The sequence below is a fragment of the Oryctolagus cuniculus genome, chromosome 19 (assembly GCF_964237555.1).
Source record: "Oryctolagus cuniculus chromosome 19, mOryCun1.1, whole genome shotgun sequence".
Classification (NCBI taxonomy): domain Eukaryota; kingdom Metazoa; phylum Chordata; class Mammalia; order Lagomorpha; family Leporidae; genus Oryctolagus; species Oryctolagus cuniculus.
The window spans coordinates 11370017-11391650 of NC_091450.1; the positions used below are offsets into that span (position 1 = coordinate 11370017).

General features: G+C 45.6%; 1 protein-coding gene across 24 annotated transcripts in view; it reads right to left on the reverse strand.

The window, feature by feature from the left end:
• Nucleotides 1-21634, reverse strand: part of LOC103346408 (trafficking protein particle complex subunit 9) — a 142825-nt gene that overhangs the window by 88737 nt on the left and 32454 nt on the right. For all 24 annotated transcript variants that reach the window (XM_070064975.1, XM_070064979.1, XM_070064974.1 and 21 more), the window contains one exon: nucleotides 4738-4893. In XM_070064975.1, the coding sequence (XP_069921076.1) occupies nucleotides 4751-4893 (143 nt within the window). In that variant the 3' untranslated portion in view covers nucleotides 4738-4750. The remainder of the gene's footprint in view (nucleotides 1-4737; nucleotides 4894-21634) is intronic.

Genomic DNA, 21634 nt, shown 5'->3' on the forward strand with positions numbered 1-21634 from the left:
ATAATTAGAATACCTATATTACTTAAAGCAACCTACAAAATAAATGAAATTCCTATCAAACACCAATGACATGTTTTACAGAATGAGAGAATAATCCTAAATTCCCCAAGAAAAAAGAAGTGGAAGTTCTCTCCTCCCTTCAGAGAAAGGCACCTCCTTCTTTGATGGCCCGTTCTTTCCACTGGGAACTCACTTGCAGAGATCTTTCATTTGTTGTTGTTTTTTGTGTTTTTTTGTTTGTTTGTTTTTTGGCCAGAGTGTCTTGGCTTTCCAGGCCTAAAATACTCTCGTGGGCTCTTTAGCCAGATCCAAATGCCTTAAGGGCTGATTCTGTGGCCAGAGTGCTGTTTAGGACATCTGCCATTCTATCAGTCTGCCGTGTATCCTGCTTCCCATGTTGGATCGTTCTCTCCCTTTTTAATTCTATCAGTTAGTATTAGCAGACACTAGTCTTGTTTATGTGATCCCTTTGACTCTTAGATCTATCAGGGTCAACTGTGAACTGAAATTAATCACTTGGACTAGTCAGATGGCATTGGTACATGCCACCTTGATGGGACTGAACTGGAATCCCCTGGCACGTTTCTAACTCTACCATTTGGAAGCCCTAACTTTTTAAATTTTTGGTTTGTTAAGAACAGTGTGCAAACTGAAATGGCTCCGCAGTGATTCTCAAAATACGGTAAAATCCCAAATATGAAAAAAGCTTATCTCCTACTCATTGTATTTCTCTGATGCTATTCAATTTCACATACACATGAAAACATACTACCATTTTTCTTAATTAGAGGAAACAACCTAAAATAAATATCCATCCCCATCTTAAAACACAGCATAGTAGCCTTTCGCATGAGCATGACAAGAAAGAACAGTTCAGTTATTTACAGGTTCTGGTTTTGCTTGTCTTAATTAACCATTTTCAAATACCATAATATTAGTTGTGACATTAATCATTTAAACCCCTTAACTTTATACACCAAGTAACATGTTGCTATTTTTACTTACATTTTATCAACAAGAGTTGTACAGATTTATGGGCTAGTGTGACATTTCAATACTCATATAAAATTTGTACTGATCAAATCTACATTAATCTTTCGACATTATTTTATGGATAGAGCCTTGAGCTAACCTTTATTTCATTTTCTAATAACAGATGTAATGGATTACTGTGAGCTACAAACATCCACCTGTATGATTCTAGGAAATTACTCAATAATCTAATGCTACTGCGATAATCATCCGTGTCCATGTTTCCTACTAGTTTTAATATTGCAATTCATTTCAATCAATAAGGGGGAGGAGCAGAGAGAGAGAGAGAGAGAGAGATAAAGACACCACCCATCTAGTAGTTCATTACCCAAATGCCCAAAATACACAGGGCTGATCTGACCCAGGCTGAAGCTGGGAGATGGTCTCCAATGTGGTAGCAAGAATCCAACTACTTAAGCCATCACGGGCTGCCACTGGTATCCTGAGCATTGTCTTTCCCACTATGCCAAATGTCTACCCTTCAAAAAACTTTTGGGACATACCCTCATATAGCCCTGGCTTCCAGAGGAGGAGGCCACAGACCCCTGTCTTGACCCCATCACTGCATGGACTCCTACTCCCCAATCACCACACATGTCAAGCTCCTCCTCAACTCCAGCCACAGCATCTGGTTTAAGGGATCCAAATGAAGACACTGAGAAACCTGGCCCACTAGGGTTACCAAACATGCAGTCACTGGACATAAAGGCCCACATCTGAAGCAAAAGCAACCTGGATAACCACATGTCCAAAACTGAAACTGCATCATTGTTACACCACATATTAAAATCAACTCAAAATGAACTGAAAGTCCACACAGAAGATCTGAACACTTACAACTTATAAAATAGAAAATTCCTTGACATTAGCCTCAAGAGCGGTTGCTTATGTGTTAACAATTAAACACAGAGAGCAAAAGCAAACAAAAGGAAATGAAACTACAACAAACTAGTAAAGCAATAAAGCAAAGATCAATGAAATGAAAAGGCAAACCAATGAATAGGAGAAAATATTAGCAAACCGTATGTGTGATCAAGGAAGTAATACAGGGAATGCATACACTAAGAAGCAAAGAATACAATTACAAAAGGACAAAGGAATCAATCAATGTTTTCCAACAAAGACAGACAATGTACCCAGTGGGTATGTGAAAAAGTTCTGAACATTGCTATCATCAGCAAAATGCAAATCAACATGACAATGGTTATTATCTCATATCTGTTAAACGGCTACTATTAAAAAGTTAAAAGATAAGTATTGGGCACAATGTAGAGCACACAGAACACACAGTATTGGAGGGAATGTAAACTGTACCATCCATTAGGAAAAGCAATATGGAAGTTCCTCAAAGAAAATCTCAAAAGGAACAACCTTTATTAGCCATGAATCCAAAAGAAAATCACCATGTCAAAGAACTGTCTGCACCTCCACATTCACTTCAGCATCATTAACAATTTCACCATACGGAAATAACCCAAATGTTTGTTGATGGACCCATAAGGAAAAATGGGATACACATACAGTGGAATCCTCGCCAAACCTTAAAAAGAAAATGTTTACAAAGTTTAAATGTCTTTGAAAGCTGCACTCTGAAAACTACACATATACCAATTCATTGAAGGATTTCCTGGACTCCATGCCTGTTCTCTCACTATAGCACTTCAGTAGAAAGCTTCAAATATTTCCAATATTGAACTGCAAGTCACAGTTTTAGTTTTCCCATTCATAATTATTGAGGCCTACATAACTCACAAACAAAACTGTATAAAGGTGAAACAAAGGCATTGTTTGTAGCAAACTCACCATCCAGTTTTCCCCCATAGATCTGACTTTCATTAAACAGAGGAAAAGCATCTTAAAGATGTCTGGCATAAAGCACTCTAATTTTGGAATTTCCCCAGAAAGCTTCTATATTTTAACTTCTTCTTAGTAGTACACTAGAAATTGCTAGCCTAGGATTTTTGTGGGAGACGCTAAAGTTTAATGGTGGTCACAGGAGCAGAGGTGTGGAAAAAGTGATGGAATTGAGACATAAAAGCAAAAAGCAAAAGATTCCCACATTCCTGCGGCTTTGAGAAGGGTATAGGGACCAGCCAGCCTTTGAGATGCCTGGTGATTGTTATCAGAGAACATCTGTGGATTGGGAGCATGAGACAACAAAAGAACAGATGTTTCTTGGTGTGTTGTGTGTGAGGGAAAGGAATTATGGAATCAAGGATCAAGTTTGAAAATAGCCAAAAGGAGAAAACCATGGGCAATATAAACAGGTCTAGCTAATGATGGGAGAAAAAGCCAAGACCTTCCTGAAACACAGTACAGAGATAAGGCTGTCTAGGATGAGAAGGCCAGTGTGAACAAACACTTAGTTTTAACATGGGGTCATTTCAACTTCTGGATTTGAACAATCAGCACTAACAGGAACACCAAGAGTGGATAATGAAGAAACTGGAACATCCATGAGGACTTGCATCAAGGGGTGGTTTCTGAGTAGTCACTGGTCAGCATCTCATAAGATGAGGTTCAAGGAATGACCCTTGGGTGTCAACACTAGTAACTGCTAACCAGAAGGAAGGCAGACTTGATTCACCACATACTGTAAGAACCAAACCACAAAACACAATACCTACGGATTTTGAAATTTTGTGTTGTTTAAAACACAGGGACAAATAGGGATTTCATTTCATCAACCAAAGTTTTAGAACCAATTACGTGGCAACCATTGTGGATACTGTGCAGAAACAATGCCCCTGCCTTCTCAGACCTAAAAATGCTCTAAACATATCATAATCCAAATGATTTCAATATTTCATATTTCAAAATCTAATGTAGAAGTAAAAAGAACCTGTATTGAGTTATTCAGAACCTTAATAGTTTTATAACTGCAACAAATATACTTAGGAAGTAATGCTGACTTCTAAAAATTTCGGTGCCATCCTCTGACTAGGAGTCCCCATACTCCTAGTCAATGCAATAATATGACTGGGACATGTAAATTTTGCATGATATGTCTCCCCACATAACCACATTCATTAACACAATATAACAATGTATTCCTCAGGAACTTTTTCAAAAAATTAGGGAAACACTGGATAGCACAGAGGCAGAATCAGATTTCAGTGGGGCAATGACAACAATATGCAACCATCTTTTTGGGTTTACCACTCAATGCTCTCACTGCTGTGTGGCAGAACCTTCAATGCAAACTGAGATAAACTATCTTAGCAAATTAGGAAAAACAGGAAGCAAATCCTGCGAGCAGGAATTTCCTTTCTCGATGACCAGATCCATTTTCTCAGCTCCTATACACTAAGTAGAACTATAAACCCAGAAAATAAAACAAGAGACCTGGAAATTAACACAGTCACTGGGCATCTTAATTGCCCACCCAAAAGAAGATGACTCACCTGCTGCTTCACCCATCCTGGCATCAGAATTCAGCCAGGTAGGCTCACACCTCCTGGAACTCTATGTGATACCTCCGAGCACATGTATGTTTTACAATATACAATTTAAAATCTCTTTAGAACATATGATATAAAATTTATAATATATAGTAAAAATTTATAACAATATATAACATTCAATTTATAATGGACAATATAATACACAATTTTTTCTTCCTTCCCCCTGGCTCCTGAAGGCCCAAGTGTCCCCTGCCTGTGTCCAGGACCGGCATATGATATGCACAAACATTTCAAGACTCACCAGGTGAGGATGGTCAAACCTGAGGGTCCTGTGGAATCCACTGCCACTCCCCGACACCAGCAGTCCGGCCCTTGCTGCAGTGTTGTTCTTGGCTGCTCACCTCCTTATTCTTAGTGCCAGGGCTTAGCACACGTTCCAATGAAGAACTCCATGATGCTAGACACCAAGAAGAGAAAAGGCAAACAGCAGCACTGAGCACCCTTTTTATAAACTCAGAATTCAATGGCATGCATCAGTTCTGACTGTCCAATCAGAAAACAAAGACCAAGCCTACGCAGGCCTGCACAGCAGGTATGGCTCCAGGCTTCTCCTGAGCTCTTACTGTCAGTCCCAAGTAGGAAGTGAGGCCAGGCTCCAGTGCAGTGGGGCCACAGGTTGATTGTTTGTTTCACTTTTGTCATGGAAATTATTCCACCATTCCATTTAAAATTTGACAGAGTTTTTCTCTTTCGGTACCGTATATACTCAGCTGCTTTTTCTTCTCAGAGTGTTAAATAAAGTGAAATTGCTTTCATATGACTCATGCATTGGGAGTGGTGGTTGTTTTTCAACCTCTGGATTACAGAAAGAAAACAAGTATGGGATGCTGGCATTGCAGGTGGTGGCTTAACCCCCTGCACCACAACACTAGCCCCTACCCACAGAATTTTAGAAGCCCAATGATTCAGAAACAGATTGTCTCATATGTGGAAGGAAGGCAAATGGATAGTTCCGGTAAGTCAGAATTATTTTCACTGCAGTAAACAAGAAAACACATGATATTTCAACTAGATGATGAGGTGTCAGATATCACACAAAGGATTCATTTAGCATCATCGTTACCACTGCTGTATCTTTTCCTCTAACAATTGGTTTAGACGCTTGCTTTAAGTTTGTGGCCAGCCTTGGAAAGCTGGAAATCTTGATGCCAAACACATGTGAGATGAAATTTAATACAGAGGCATACCAGCTAGAACCACAGCCTAGACCTAATTCTAGTGTTTACCTCTTGGCGATAATTGGAAATCATGAACTATATATAAGTGAGAAAACACCATCTCCACCTCCAGATTCCACATTAAGCACCATGTGCACTGACCAATAATGCTTTACTCCCTCCTCTTTACTAAAAGAATAATAAAAATAAGTCTATGATTGCTGCACTATGTTTTTAAGATACCTCTGCTTAAAGATCCACCATTAAATACAAAATTTCAAGGTTGCAGAATAACTCTAAGAGGTTTCTAACTCAGAGAAAGTTCCAGGAGGCAAGGTCAGGCCTATCCTTGTCTCTAGAAAAGTGGGGAAACCCTCAGGGCCCCAACTATTCCCCCAACCCCCGAGGGGACTCAAAAACATGTGAGGGAGCAATATTGAAAAGTCACAAGTTGAGAGACATTGGACTAACGGAACCCTGCCAACCATCTAAATTAAAAGAGAACCATCATGCAGACATTGTGCAGATACCACACCACCTGTGGGTAAGACTTCCCAAGTGTGCACAGCACCAGCCCTGGAAATGCCAGTCACAGAGTGTAATGGTGCCCACGGGAGCTGTGCAGTGTGACCACTTTGCCAGTAATAACATCTCTACCCAACAGCTCTCAAGTAGCTCATGAGTATAACAGCTACATCGTGTAAAAACTAGCAGAAGTGATTTTTACAGTTTCAAGAATATCTACAGCTCACCTCACACAAGTCAGTATGTGTCATTTCTGGGGAACACTTTATCAGCAAACTTCAACAAAAATTTCAGTCAAGGTTTTAGGTCAGTGAGTACTGTGGGTCTGCAAGATTCTTTTTCTTTCTACTTGAGGCTTTCTTTGAATGGTTAAAGGTTCTTGTTTTAAAACATTTCATATATTTTACAGAAAGACTTACAGAAAGAGAGGGAGAGACAGAGAAAGAGAAACGGCTTCCATACACTAGTTCACTCCCCAAATGGCCACAATGCCCAGGGCTGTGCCAGACTGAAGCCAAGAGCCAGGGGCCTCTTCTGGCTTTCCCTCGTGGATGCAGGAGCCCAAGCACTTGGGCTACCTTGTGCTGCCCTCCCAAGTGCATTAGCAGAGAGCTGGATTGGAAGTTTAGCTGGGACTTTGAATCAGTGTCCATATGGGATGCTGGCATCACGGGCGGTGGCTTTACCACCTAAGCCACAATGCTGGCAACAAATGCTCTTATTTTTTACTTTAAGATTTACAAAACTACCCAGAAATCTAGAAATCTTATAACACAGCTAATAACTCTGAAAGGAAGAGAGTTAATAATGGGTGCAGTAGGGCATCTGGTACAATGGTTAAGCAGAAACTACCTGACCTGCTGAGTGGACAGTGCTGCCTGTGACTGTCCTCCAAACTTACTTTATTTTCAGCTGTGAGCACCAGAGCTTTGAAAGCACATTTAATAATGTACAACACAAGGAGGCAGAACAAAGGGCAGTCAGGCACAAGAGTGCACTGCTCTAGTCTTATCTACACTGAAGGTGCGGAGGTCTGTTCAACACCTGTGTAAATTTCAACAAAGTCAGCCTTGTGGTAGGGAGAGAGCTGGCATGCAACGCCACTTCATTCTACAGAATGCTGACAGAGACTTGCTGTCTAGTGGTTCAGATGCTGCGTTCTAGTGGTTCAAGTGCTACTGTACATGAACAGCATCACTCTTTCAAAGACACACACATGAGGTTCACAGTTTCATTTGCCTTAACGTAGCATTTGACAAAGAAAGTAGGTAGCTCAATTATCTCCCTCTAGCAAATCAAAAGTCAGTGCAGCTCCCGGGATTCTTCTGGAACCTGCCTAACTAGCTCTTTTCTCAGGCTTTCTGTACTTGCTATTGCCAGACCCAGCTGGATGGGGCCTTCTACAGGTTATCATGGGGCTCAGGCTTTACTGCACATGGGTCTCTATTCAAGAGTCCCATCAGCAAAGAACCTTCCAAGACCATCCGAATGGCATCCTTTCCTGCACCTGGTCTCCCCACACACACCTCCTCCCTTGTCCTTTTCTCTGCTTTATTTTTCATCTGAAGTCTTCACCATACTTGACATTATATCCTACTGGATGTGTTCAAGGCTGACCCACTCTAGAATGCAAGCTCATAAAGGCAGACCATGGTCTTGTTTATCAAGCTATTCTCAGGGTCCATGGCCAGTAACAGCCTTCAATAAACATTATCTGAATTAATAAACAGGAATGGAAGCCAAACACTTCTGTTTCCAGCTTAACAGATGCTCACCTCCCTGTTAGCTTTAACAGACTCCTCTACACTGCCTGCCCTTGGTGTGCCAACAGGCAGTGATGGAAGGGCAGCTCTCCCCTTCCAGATGTCTTGTGCTAAAGCAGAGATGTGTCACTGAAAGGAATGTGAATTATAAAACCTGGTGTTGATGAAAGCACAGGAGATTTACCTCACTGTTTGTGGAAGTGTAGATGGATGCAACCCTGGAGGATAATTTAGAAGGACCTAGCAACATTTTCAACAGGACTGTACTTGACCTAGTGATTCTCAAATAACACAGGTCATCAAAAGAGCAGTTCCAGGGATGCTCAGGGTATGGATATTCCAGGTTTCTCACTGCAGTATTGTTTTCATGGTGAAAAATCAGAATTCTCACACAAAACAGCAACCACTTATGTTGGAATACAATGTAATCTTATACAGCCACTGAAGAGAATTAGATCTATATGTTTATAATGATACAAAAATTACTATACTGGCAAGTATAAAAGAGAAGATGGAAAACCATCCTATTAAGAGCACAGTTCTGCACAAAGTCATTTCTATGTGCATGTGAGCGCTGTACACATACAAATACCCCTCCACACACAAACACAAACACAAACACAAACACAAACACAAACACAAACACACACTTTTATTAATGCAGGGAAATCACCTGTAAAGGGGCACACAAAACTGTCAGCAGTGCCTTGGACATCTCCAAATAAAACTGAGGGTAACTTCCATTTTCTTTTTTTCAACTTCCACTTTCTAAATCACAAATTTTGTAATGTGCACACTTTAGGGACAAGTAAATCACATTCAGAATAACAAAAAATATGCTAAACTTCATTTAAACTCTAGAGCCAAACATTTTCAATATTTATAAAACTAAAATTCTGGGCTCTGGTATCAAGTTCCAGATGAACAAATGCAGCCACTATTTCAGGCTTTATTTACTCCTGACCCAATGAGGCTGGGAACACTTGTCCTATCCTCTGCTCAGGGATAAAGCCATAGGAAGAATTAAAAGCGAAAACAAAACAAAGAACTTAGGGGCGAGCGCTGTGGTGTAGTGGTGACTCCTGTGGTACCAGCATACCATATGGGCAGCAGTTTGATTCCTGGTACTCCGATTCCAATCCAGCGCCCTGCTAATGTGCTTGGGAGAGCAGCAGAGGATGGCCCAACTCTTGGGCTCCTGCAACCCCTAATGGGAAACCTGGCTCCTGGCTCTTGGCTTCAGTGCACCCAGCTCCAGTCATGGCAGCCATTTGAGGAGTGAACCAGAGGATGGAAGATACCCCTCTCCCTCACACCCTCCCTCAATTCTTGCCTCCCTCTCTCTCTCTCTGTCTCTCTCTCTCTCTCTCCCCATCTCTCTGTAATTATGCCTTTCAAAAAAATCTTTTAGGGGCTGGAGCTGTGGTGCAGTGGGTTAACGCCCTGGCCTGAAGTGCTGGCATCCTATATAGGCACTGGATCAAGACCCAGCTGCTCCACTTGATCCAGCTCTGTGCTATGGCCTGGGAAACCAGTAGAAGATGATCCAAGTCCTTGGGCCTCTGCACCCACGTGGGAGACCCGGAGGAAGCTCCTGGCTCCTGGCTTCAGATTGGCGCAGCTCCAGCCATTGCAGCCAATTAGGGAGTGAACCAGCAGATGGAAGAACTCTCTCTCTCTCTCTCTCTCTCTCTCTCTCTGCCTCTCCTCTGTGTAACTCTGACTTTCAAATAAATAAATAAATATTTAAAAATATTTTTACAAACCCTTGAATTTTGACATTAATTTATTGTTAATAATAATCATACATCTTTATGGGCTACAGTGTGACATTTCCAAATGCATATACAATGTCTACTGATCAAATCAGGGTCACCAACATTCCTTTGCCTGATATCGCTTTTTGGATACTGGAGTCCTGAAACTGCCCTACTCTGCTTGTTCATGTAACCCATAATGGGTTACTGTGAAATACAGTCAGCCAGCCATGCCTGAACACCAGGGAGGGGGTTTTTGATCAAACTCTAATTTGATGTGTGTTATGCAACTCCCTCTATCCCCACCACCCATCTTCGAGTAAACATCGTTTGTGTTCAAACTGAGGTTTTCAGCTTCCACTTCTGAGGGATAATGCGAAGTATTTATCTGGCCTGTTCCACTTAACATCCTATCCTTTTGAAATATGCTGAAATCGTTATTAAATATCAAGTGGCTTATTTTCACTTAACATGATGTCCTTTGAGAAACATTTTTACAACACTGTTAAGTCTAAAGAGGTCATCACGTATATGCATTACATTTAACTTACACCCACGAATACTCTCTAAGAATTACTTTGGCTTTCACAGAAGATGAAACTAGGGCATGGAGAAATTAAGTTTTGTCCTCAGAATGCAGAATTAGAATCAAATGCTCTGACTTGAAAAGTAGCTCTGTGGGCCAACACTGGTAAAGTAGGTAAAGCTTCTGCCTGCAGCACCAGCATCCCTTGTGGGTGCAGGTTCGTGTCCCGGATGCTATTCTTCCAATCCAGCTTTCTGCTTATGGCCTGGGAAAGCAGCAGTAGATAGCCTAAATTCTTGGGCCTCTGAAACCATGTAGGGGACCTCAAAGAAGCTCCTGGCTCCAGTTTTTGAATTGGTTCAGCTCTGGCCACTGTAACCATTTGGGGAGTGAACCAGTGGATGGAAGACCTCTGTCTGTAACTCTACCTCACAAATAAATACATCCATTTGTAAAAATTTGCCCTATCTCCCACTGCTTTTCAGAGAGAAGGTGGATAAAAAGGTGCGCTGGACTCTAAACCCGTTTGACAAAAAGGACTAAGATTCTGATCAGGAGCAGTAGTAAGCAGGCTTTGAACCACAAGATAGAATAAAAACTATGTTTCTTATCACACCAAGGGTTGGTCCATTACCACTCAAAAGCAAAGCAGTTCATCCTTGTAATTATGCTCACACAACATGCTTGTGTATACCCTAGCACATACTCAAGATTTACTTTTAAAGATGAGAAAATTCCAGCTTTGATAAAATGAATATGCCAGCACTTGAAGGGTGTGGGGAGCAATCCGGACTGGACTGAGTTGCTGGAATTGGGACTTATTCTATGCATCTGCTCTCCCACAATATGGCGCTGGGAGAGAAGAAAGAGGCTTCTACACAGCTGCCTCCAGTTCAGCCAATAAACTGTAGGACTTGCTCCTGATTGGAGGAGAGCAGCGTGCTCGGCATGTGGGCAGCCGAGTTGGGATTGGCGGAGGAGGACTATAAAGGAGGAGAGAGACATCATGCACCAGGAACATCTAAGAGGAACATCTAAGAGGAGCACCTGTGCAGCCCCCGAGAGAGCCGGCCGGCGGTGTGCTGCTCCCCTGCGGAAGTGGGAAAGTGGCCAGGGGGAACTGCCCTTCCACGGAGGTGGAAGGGTCAGTAGCCAACCCGGGAAGAACCAGCAGCAAACCCGGGGAGGGCCAAGCAGATGAAAGAACAGCGCAGGGTCCTGTGTCGTTCCTCCACGAAGACGGGGAGCGACAGAAGGGAAAATAAAACCTTTAGAAAAAAAGCAATGAAACCACCAGATTGTGAAATTAATACCTTATCCGCCAGCAAGTTTCTGAAAGCTGTTTTTCTGTCATATACAAACAAGGTGTCCAAACTCAGGACTGAAAAACACTTTCTACCAGTGCCACACAGCCACAATCCTAAATTATTGTTCTTGCCAAGGCTTCAAATAGAGGCTACATTTCTAATTATTCTGGGTAAGCTCCAAATCCCCTCAGGTTCGAGCAAGCAGCAAATTGTATTCTAATGCTGCAAAGTTCTATCAAGTTCCTAGTACCACGGGTTCAAAAAGTTCTAATAAACTTAAGATGGTGAATTTACTGACAACAAAAGATTGCCAAAAAGACTTTTCACATCCATTTCCTCAGGTTTTTACACAAAAGGCATTTTAACGTTGCTATCACAATATAAAGGATAAGTAAAGAATGACCAATCACACTGCCACTGTTAAAGTCAGCGATGCTCTGCTCATCTGCATTCCTTGTATGTTGAGTCCTATTAGTGAGTCTCAAACACCATTCTGCAGAACTTCATAGAGTTTTTAATTTCACAAGGCTGTAGTGATTGTATCTGGTGCCCAATACAGACAACCTAGTGCTATACTGCTCAAAAAATCCCAGCAAACCTTGTGGTCAGTTCAATTCTAGAAGTCTTTTCTGCATTCTCATTTATTGCTACTTATATTTCTCTGCTTTTTTATGACTTTTGCACATGGAGCATTCTCTGTAATAACTTCAGGTCAGACTTCAGCCCCTGGATTCTCAAGCGTGCAATAATGTACAGTCTGCAGGGCACTGTAAGAAGTCAGCAAGAAGTCCCCTGGTGTTAACAGCTTGAGCAATATTGTTTTCTCCTTTAGACCACACCATTAAATTGCTTTCATTATCTATAAAGGAATTCTTTATGTCACAGCAAGTAAGATCCAACACTAATTCAAATAAGCTAATTTCAACCTAACAAAATAACTTATTTCTAATAACTAAAGGAACAAGACAATCACAAAGATTTGTAGGTCGGCACCATGGCTCAATAGGCTAATTCTTCACCTGCGGCGCCAGCACACCGGGTTCTAGTTCCGGCTGGGGCTCCCTGACCAGGACTAGAATCCAGGGTGCCGGGTGCTGCAGGCGGAGGATTAGCCTATTGAGCCATGGCACCAGCAGCAGTAAGTTTTTATAAGACCATCTCCCCACCTTTTGAGGCTCTGCTCCATACTAGTGAAAAGACACAGTTTTACCATCTAAGCTACACACAGATTCAGCGAGAGCAACATGGGTTGCTGTGCCACCCTGGCATCCCAGCAAGATCCCATAGTCCCCGCAGGAAGCACTCAGCTCCACCCTGAGGTAGCACTCATAAATCCACCATGTGTGTCTGCGATCACAGTTGGATATCCAAGTGGTCACACAGATCCGAGGAACTCTGTTACATGTTTTCTGGCATCTGAACACTCAGAGTCAACTCAGTACAACATTTCTAGCGGCCAGAGCCTCTACACCTAGGACCAAGCAGCTCAGAACATGTCCTGGGGGTGGGGGCAGTGAACTTCCCAAGGCAGGAAATGTTCAAGTTGCACAGAGTCTTGACCTCTGATCCAGGATCCATTTGTGGGGCCTGGAGGTCACCTTAGTTATAAGGGGGCTGTTCTGGATGCAACATTTCTATCATCGGCCTTGTGTGGACCTTGATTGCAGGCTCAGGGCAGCAACAGAGCAGGAATATCCTTCTCCCCTGAGTCATTTGCCAGTATAGTTCTGAAAGTGTGGTACCAAAGAAACATCAAGCAGAGTCGTGGGGACTCAGTACAGCTCACAGAAATTGCAGGGGGCCTCTGTCACACAGCAGCATTCCAGTTCCTCTCAGTGCTCAAGGTCGGGGAAGAGCAGCCAGGGACTTTACCCAGTGCTCCATTCTGGGTTTCATGGGCCTAAGACCTTGGACCATCTCCATCTGCTTTCCAAGGCATGGTAGCAGCCAGCTGGATCAAACGGGGAATGGCTTCTGGGAGGGCCTGGCACGTTGGGGTAGCAGGTAAAGCCACCGCCAACAGTGTCGGCTTCTCATATGGCTGCGGGCTGGAGTTCTGGTTGCTCCACTCTGATGCAGATCTCTGCTGTGATCTGGGAAAGCAGTACAAGATGGCCCAAGTCCTTGGGCCCCTGCGCCCATGCAGGAGATCCCAGGGAGGCTCCTGGATCCCGGCTTTGGATTCACTCTGCTCCGGCCATTGCAACCAACTAGGGAGTGGACCAGCAGATGGAAAACCTGTCTGTCTCACTGTCTGTCTGTCTGTCTCTTTCTCTCTCTCTGCATCTCATCCTCTCTGTGTGTAACTATGAATTTCAAATAACTAAGTAAGATATTTGAGAAGAAGTAAAAAATTTTAAAAAGGAAGACAGAGCTATAAACAAAATACTACATCAAGGCCATCTACTAGAGCATATGTCAAATTTGAGACTATATGCATTAAATACCCTATTAACACAGAATTTGAAAAGGTATTTAACTCCGTCTTAGAAAACATTCAGGTAACCATTCATTGTCTTCTTCCTTAAAACATTCTGTGTGGTTTACCTGTGACTTACGCACCAGGAAATATTTGTAATTTATTTATTCAACACTTATGTACCCAGTCACACAGGACTTGAACACCTGTGATCTACACAGTTCTCCACTGAACACAGGTCTACTTCCCAATACCCACCTTCCACAGTCTAGCCCTGCATTTAATCTATGGATCATGTTTGAAACAGGACAAATCATGTCTAACACGAAGCAAGAGAGAATACAGAAAGATAGCATCTGAGGTCACTGCTGACTTTTTCCATGAGCATGTTATCATGTTGGTACTTTTTCATTCATTTCTCAATGTCAGATGAAAATTGGGAGGGAGGAAGTCCAGCTATCCCTATTTGCAGATGACATGATTCTATACACATGAGATCCAAAAGATTCCACTATTGAAACTCAGACTAGAGGTTGGTAAAATGGCAGGATAGAAAATCAAAAGCCTTTTTATACACAGACAAGGTCATGGCTGAGAAAGAACTTCTGAGACCAATCCTGTACACATAATTACAGAATAAATAAAATGGCTACGAATAAAATTAACCAAGGATGTTCAATATCTGAGAATCACAGAGGATTAAAGAAAGGGATAGAAGAGGACAACAACAACAAACCAAATAGAGAAGCTTCTAAACTGTAAAAGAAACACTCAGCACTGTGAAGAGACAACTAACAGAAAGGGAGAAATTATCTGCAAAGCATGCTACTGATAAAGATCAACTGCTAGAAATTTTCAAGAAACTCAACATCAGAAAAACAAACCAGCGACCAAAGAAAAGGGCAAAGGACTTCCACAGGCATATTTCAATGAGGAAAATCTAAATGGACAAAAAACAGAGGCAAAAATGCTCAGGATCCACAGCCATCAGGGAAATGAAAATCAATAATAGAACAGCCTTAGGAACTGGGGGAAAAGGCACCATCATCCACAGTTGCTGGGAACGTAAACTGGAATAGACCTACGAAATAAGCCACCCATGTGCAAAGAGACTGTAGCAGCAGGGAAAGCGAAACAAACAAACCAAACAGACATGAAGAAAAGTCCAGGACCAGATGGCTCCACCAGTGACAACGCCCAGGGAAAAGATCATTAAAATCCGTGATTCGCAAACCCTTCCAAAAAGGAGATGAAGAGGAAAAGCCTTCCAGTTCATTCCATCAGACCAGCCTTATCCCAACATCCAACACAAGCATATCATGAAGAAAATGCCACACACATATCCGTCATGGATGTGTCACATGCCTCAACAAAATATTACCAGACGCCATCCAGAAGCACAACCAAAGCTTAGCACACTGTGCGCAACTGACAGTTACTCCGGAAATGCAAGGGTGGCTACCCTACAAAATCAATCTATCCCAGAACAGAATGCACATGGGGAAAGCCCACAAACTATCCCGATAGACACAGAAAACCTAGTTCACAAAAACTTCCACGACGTTTGCGATACGAAAACACAAATCATCACATCAGGAACGGAACGTACACCTCGGCCTGACGAGGCTCTTTCATGAAAAAACCCACAGAGCGCGAACGTCACAAACAACGCGAGGAACCCGAAACTGGCCTCCTAGACCAGGAAACAGACACGCACTTTCGCTCTCCTTCCTCCCATCAACAGTCTCTGACGTCTAGAACAGGGCGGCTGGGCCCTCACAAAGCAAACAGACGGGAACGCGGGGCTGTTCCGGGAGGAGACCGAGCCACCTCTGCTCTCGCCCAGCTGCTCGCACCCTGGGGACCCTTCCAGACCGTCCGCACAGCACGACCGCGACCCCACCCGCGCCTTCGGGACCCAAGAGCAACAGGCACGCGGCCAGCCAAGACGCCCAGCGGGTAACCGCAACAGCCGCGCGTCACTCACCTCCAAGGGGGTCCGGTCAGCTGCCGGGTCAGTTGTTGTCCGCGAAGGCCGTTGCTTCCAGAAGGGGCCAAAGAAGAGCAACGCGCCTGGGAAACGGCACGGAAGCCTCGGACGCGCAGCCTCTCCTGATCCGGCCTGACCCTGGGGACGCTGGCTCTCCCTCAGGCTCGGCCAGCAGCGTCGAGGACGGCTCCTCTCCTCACGGCTTGTGCAGGCTCTGGAGCCGGAGAGGACCCGCGGCGCTGACTCCCAGCGGAGCCCCACGGGGCAGGCGGCGCCAGGCTGCGTGCAGGTGCACTTCCGGGTCACCGTGCCAGGCGCAGGCGCACTCCCCACGGGCCGTCACCATGGCAACCCAGGACGCACCTGCACACTGCTGCATCCAGCGTCCCAAGCCCCAAGGCCGCTTCCAGTCCCGCCTCTCCAGGCTGTGACCAGGGACGCAGACGCTGATGGCCCAGGTTCTCTGGACCCCAGCTCCCTGCCTCGTGGGAGTCCTCAATGGAGCTCCTGCCTTCTGCCTCCTCGCTTCTGCCTGGCCCTGCGCTGCCCGTTCGTTGCTGCCACGTGGGGAGAGAAGCAGTTCACGGGGCATCGCCAGCTCGCTCGCGCTCGCGCTCTCTCTCTCTCTCTCTCTCTCTCTCTCTCTCTCTCTCCCCCTCTGAGTGATCATCCATCTGGGGGTTCACCCCTGAGGTGGCTACAAAGGCCGGGACTGGGACAGAAGCCAGGGACTTTAGCCGGCGCTCCATTCTGGGTTCAGGGGCCTAAGTCCTTGGGCCGTCTCCCTCTGCTTTCCCAGGCGTGTTAGCAGATAGCTGGATCCCATGGTGAACAGCTTCCGGGAGGGTCAGCACTGTGAGGTAGCGGGTAAAGCCACCACCCGCAGTGCCGACTTCCCATATGGGCGCCGGTTCGAGTATGGCTGCTCCACTTCCGATGCAGCTCTCTGCTGTGGTCTGGGAAGGCAGCAGAAGACGACGCCCCAAGTCCTTGTGCCTCTGCACCCAGGAGGAGATCCCGGCGAGGATCCTGGCTCCTGGCATCAGACACTCTCAGCTCCGCCCATGGCAGCCAACTGGGTAATGGACCAGCAGATGGAAGACTTCTCTTCACTCTCTCTCTCCCTCCCTCCCTCCCACCCTCCCACCCTCCCTGCCTCGCTCTCATCTGCTCTGTGTGTAACTCTCAATGTCAAATAAATAAATAGGATCTTCAAGAAAAGTAAAGAAATTCAAAAGGGAAGACATAGCTATAAATAAAATACCACATCACGGCCAACTACTAGAGTTTTTTTAGAATGTGGTATTATATGCATTACCTACCCGATTAACCCAGAATTGGAAAGAGTTTAACTCGGTCTTAGAAAAGATTTTGGTACCCAGTCATTCCCTTCTTCCTTACAAACATTCTGCGCGGCATTATCTATGACTTGCGCTGCTGAGGAAATCTTTGGAATTTACATATTCACACGCTTACGTACCCACTCCCACAAGCACTTGAAACACCTGTGATCTACAGAGTTCTCCCCCCGGAACACAGCTCTGCTTCCCAGTCCCCGCCCTCCACAGTCTAGCCCTGCCTTTAAAGTATGGATCATGTTGGGAATAGACCAAATCGTGTCTTCCACAAAGCAAGACAGAATACAGAAAGGAAGCATCTGAGGTCACTGTGCACATTTTCGGCATGCCCATTATCATGTTGGTACTTTCTCCTCTCATTGCTCAATGTCACATACAAATTGGGAAGGAGGAATTCCAACTATCCCTATTTGCAGATGACATAATTCCATATATAGGAGGTCCAAAAGACTCCACTAAGAGACTATCGAAACTCAGAGCAGAGTGTGGTAAAGTGGCAGGAGAGACCATCAGCAGCCTATTTGTATACACAGACAATGGCATGGCTGAGAAAGGACTTCAAAGACCAATCCCGTTCACATAGCTACAAAGAAAAGAAAATAGCTTGGAATCAACATAACCAAGGATGTTCAACAGCTGAGAATCACAAAGGATTAAAGAATGAAATAGAACAGGACACCAAACACACACACACACACACACACACACACAACAACAACAACACATTGAGCAGCTTCTGCACTGCCAAAGAGACACTCAGCAAAGTGAAGAGGCAAACTAACAGTTGCAAAGCATGCAACTGATAAAGAATCAACTGCCAGAAACTTTCAAGAAAGTCAACAACAGCAAAACAAACCACCCACTCAAGAAATGGGCAAGGGACTTCAGCAGGCAAAATATTTCAAGAAAGGAAATCTAAATGGCCAGTAAACACATGCAGAAATGCTCAGGATCACCAGCCATCAGGGAAATGCAAATCGATACTACAACGGCCTTGAGGATGTGGGGGAAGAGGCACCCTCATCCACTGCTGGTCAGATTGTAAACTGGTATCGCCGCTGTGGAAGAGAGTAGGGAGGTAAGTCAGAAATCTGAATACAGACGTACCATATGAGCCAGCCATTCTACCCCTGGGAATATGCCCAAGGGAAATGAAATCAGCATACGAAAAAAGAGTGATCTCTGCCTGCATATTTACTACAGCTCAATGCACAGTAGCAAAGATATGCAATCAGCCAACATGCCCATCACCTGAAGACTGAATAAAGACATTATGGGAATGGACAACATCCACGCATATACAGACTGCATAGCCTACTGTGCATCCTACTGCAATAAGCACAGGCCTCTGAAAACCTCTCTACACAATGACTTCTTTTCCTTCAATGTGTTCCCAGTAGTGGGTACATCCACACAGCTTTCCATTTTGACAGGGCGATTTAATCGCACATGGGAAACTGGATTAGTACACAGAATACAGACATCAGATCCATGAACCCAATTTTACCTTCAAACACTAGAACAGCAAAGTACATCTTAAGAAACTGCAAAGAGGAAGAAGGTTCAAACGGAAATCCACCCAACGGCACAGAAAATATCACACCAGACATTCAGTGAGACCAAACTACAGGGCTTGAAAACTCAGTCAACCTGACCAAACGTTGATCCACAGGAAAACAGGGGGGAAAAGGAGAACAGACTCAAGCGACTTGACAACAGAAACGACAGAGAGGACATCGCTACCAACCTTCCAAAATAATGATCCAAAAACACTGTAGAAAAACCACGGCACAAGGACTTGGTCAACCTAGATAGAGTGCATTGACTCGCAGAAAGATGCAAACCACTAAAACTGGATACAGTGAAACAAGAAACTCTGAATACACTTCTAATTTGCAAAGAGACTGTAGCAGCAGGGAAAGCGAAACAAACAAACCAAACAGACATGAAGAAAAGTCCAGGACCAGATGGCTCCACCAGTGACAACGCCCAGGGAAAAGATCATTAAAATCCGTGATTCGCAAACCCTTCCAAAAAGGAGATGAAGAGGAAAAGCCTTCCAGTTCATTCCATCGGACCAGCCTTATCCCAACATCCAACACAAGCATATCATGAAGAAAATGCCACACACATATCCGTCATGGATGTGTCACATGCCTCAACAAAATATTACCAGACGCCATCCAGAAGCACAACCAAAGCTTAGCACACTGTGCGCAACTGACAGTTACTCCGGAAATGCAAGGGTGGCTACCCTACAAAATCAATCTATCCCAGAACAGAATGCACATGGGGAAAGCCCACAAACTACCCCGATAGACACAGAAAACCTAGTTCACAAAAACTTCCACGACGTTTGCGATACGAAAACACAAATCATCACATCAGGAACGGAACGTACACCTCGGCCTGACGAGGCTCTTTCATGAAAAAACCCACAGAGCGCGAACGTCACAAACAACGCGAGGAACCCGAAACTGGCCTCCTAGACCAGGAAACAGACACGCACTTTCGCTCTCCTTCCTCCCATCAACAGTCTCTGACGTCTAGAGCAGGGCGGCTGGGCCCTCAAAAGGCAAACAGACGGGAACGCGGGGCTGTTCCGGGAGGAGACCGAGCCACCTCTGCTCTCGCCCAGCTGCTCGCACCCTGGGGACCCTTCCAGACCGTCCGCACAGCACGACCGCGACCCCACCCGCGCCTTCGGGACCCAAGAGCAACAGGCACGCGGCCAGCCAAGACGCCCAGCGGGTAACCGCAACAGCCGCGCGTCACTCACCTCCAAGGGGGTCCGGTCAGCTGCCGGGTCAGTTGTTGTCCGCGAAGGCCGTTGCTTCCAGAAGGGGCCAAAGAAGAGCAACGCGCCTGGGAAACGGCACGGAAGCCTCGGACGCGCAGCCTCTCCTGATCCGGCCTGACCCTGGGGACGCTGGCTCTCCCTCAGGCTCGGCCAGCAGCGTCGAGGACGGCTCCTCTCCTCACGGCTTGTGCAGGCTCTGGAGCCGGAGAGGACCCGCGGCGCTGACTCCCAGCGGAGCCCCACGGGGCAGGCGGCGCCAGGCTGCGTGCAGGTGCACTTCCGGGTCACCGTGCCAGGCGCAGGCGCACTCCCCACGGGCCGTCACCATGGCAACCCAGGACGCACCTGCACACTGCTGCATCCAGCGTCCCAAGCCCCAAGGCCGCTTCCAGTCCCGCCTCTCCAGGCTGTGACCAGGGACGCAGACGCTGATGGCCCAGGTTCTCTGGACCCCAGCTCCCTGCCTCGTGGGAGTCCTCAATGGAGCTCCTGCCTTCTGCCTCCTCGCTTCTGCCTGGCCCTGCGCTGCCCGTTCGTTGCTGCCACGTGGGGAGAGAAGCAGTTCACGGGGCATCGCCAGCTCGCTCGCGCTCGCGCTCTCTCTCTCTCTCTCTCTCTCTCTCTCTCTCTCCCTCTGAGTGATCATCCATCTGGGGGTTCACCCCCGAGGTGGCTACAAAGGCCGGGACTGGGACAGAAGCCAGGGACTTTAGCCGGCGCTCCATTCTGGGTTCAGGGGCCTAAGTCCTTGGGCCGTCTCCCTCTGCTTTCCCAGGCGTGTTAGCAGATAGCTGGATCCCATGGTGAACAGCTTCCGGGAGGGTCAGCACTGTGAGGTAGCGGGTAAAGCCACCACCCGCAGTGCCGACTTCCCATATGGGCGCCGGTTCGAGTATGGCTGCTCCACTTCCGATGCAGCTCTCTGCTGTGGTCTGGGAAGGCAGCAGAAGACGACGCCCCAAGTCCTTGTGCCTCTGCACCCAGGAGGAGATCCCGGCGAGGATCCTGGCTCCTGGCATCAGACACTCTCAGCTCCGCCCATGGCAGCCAACTGGGTAATGGACCAGCAGATGGAAGACTTCTCTTCACTCTCTCTCTCCCTCCCTCCCTCCCACCCTCCCACCCTCCCTGCCTCGCTCTCATCTGCTCTGTGTGTAACTCTCAATGTCAAATAAATAAATAGGATCTTCAAGAAAAGTAAAGAAATTCAAAAGGGAAGACATAGCTATAAATAAAATACCACATCACGGCCAACTACTAGAGTTTTTTTAGAATGTGGTATTATATGCATTACCTACCCGATTAACCCAGAATTGGAAAGAGTTTAACTCGGTCTTAGAAAAGATTTTGGTACCCAGTCATTCCCTTCTTCCTTACAAACATTCTGCGCGGCATTATCTATGACTTGCGCTGCTGAGGAAATCTTTGGAATTTACATATTCACACGCTTACGTACCCACTCCCACAAGCACTTGAAACACCTGTGATCTACAGAGTTCTCCCCCCGGAACACAGCTCTGCTTCCCAGTCCCCGCC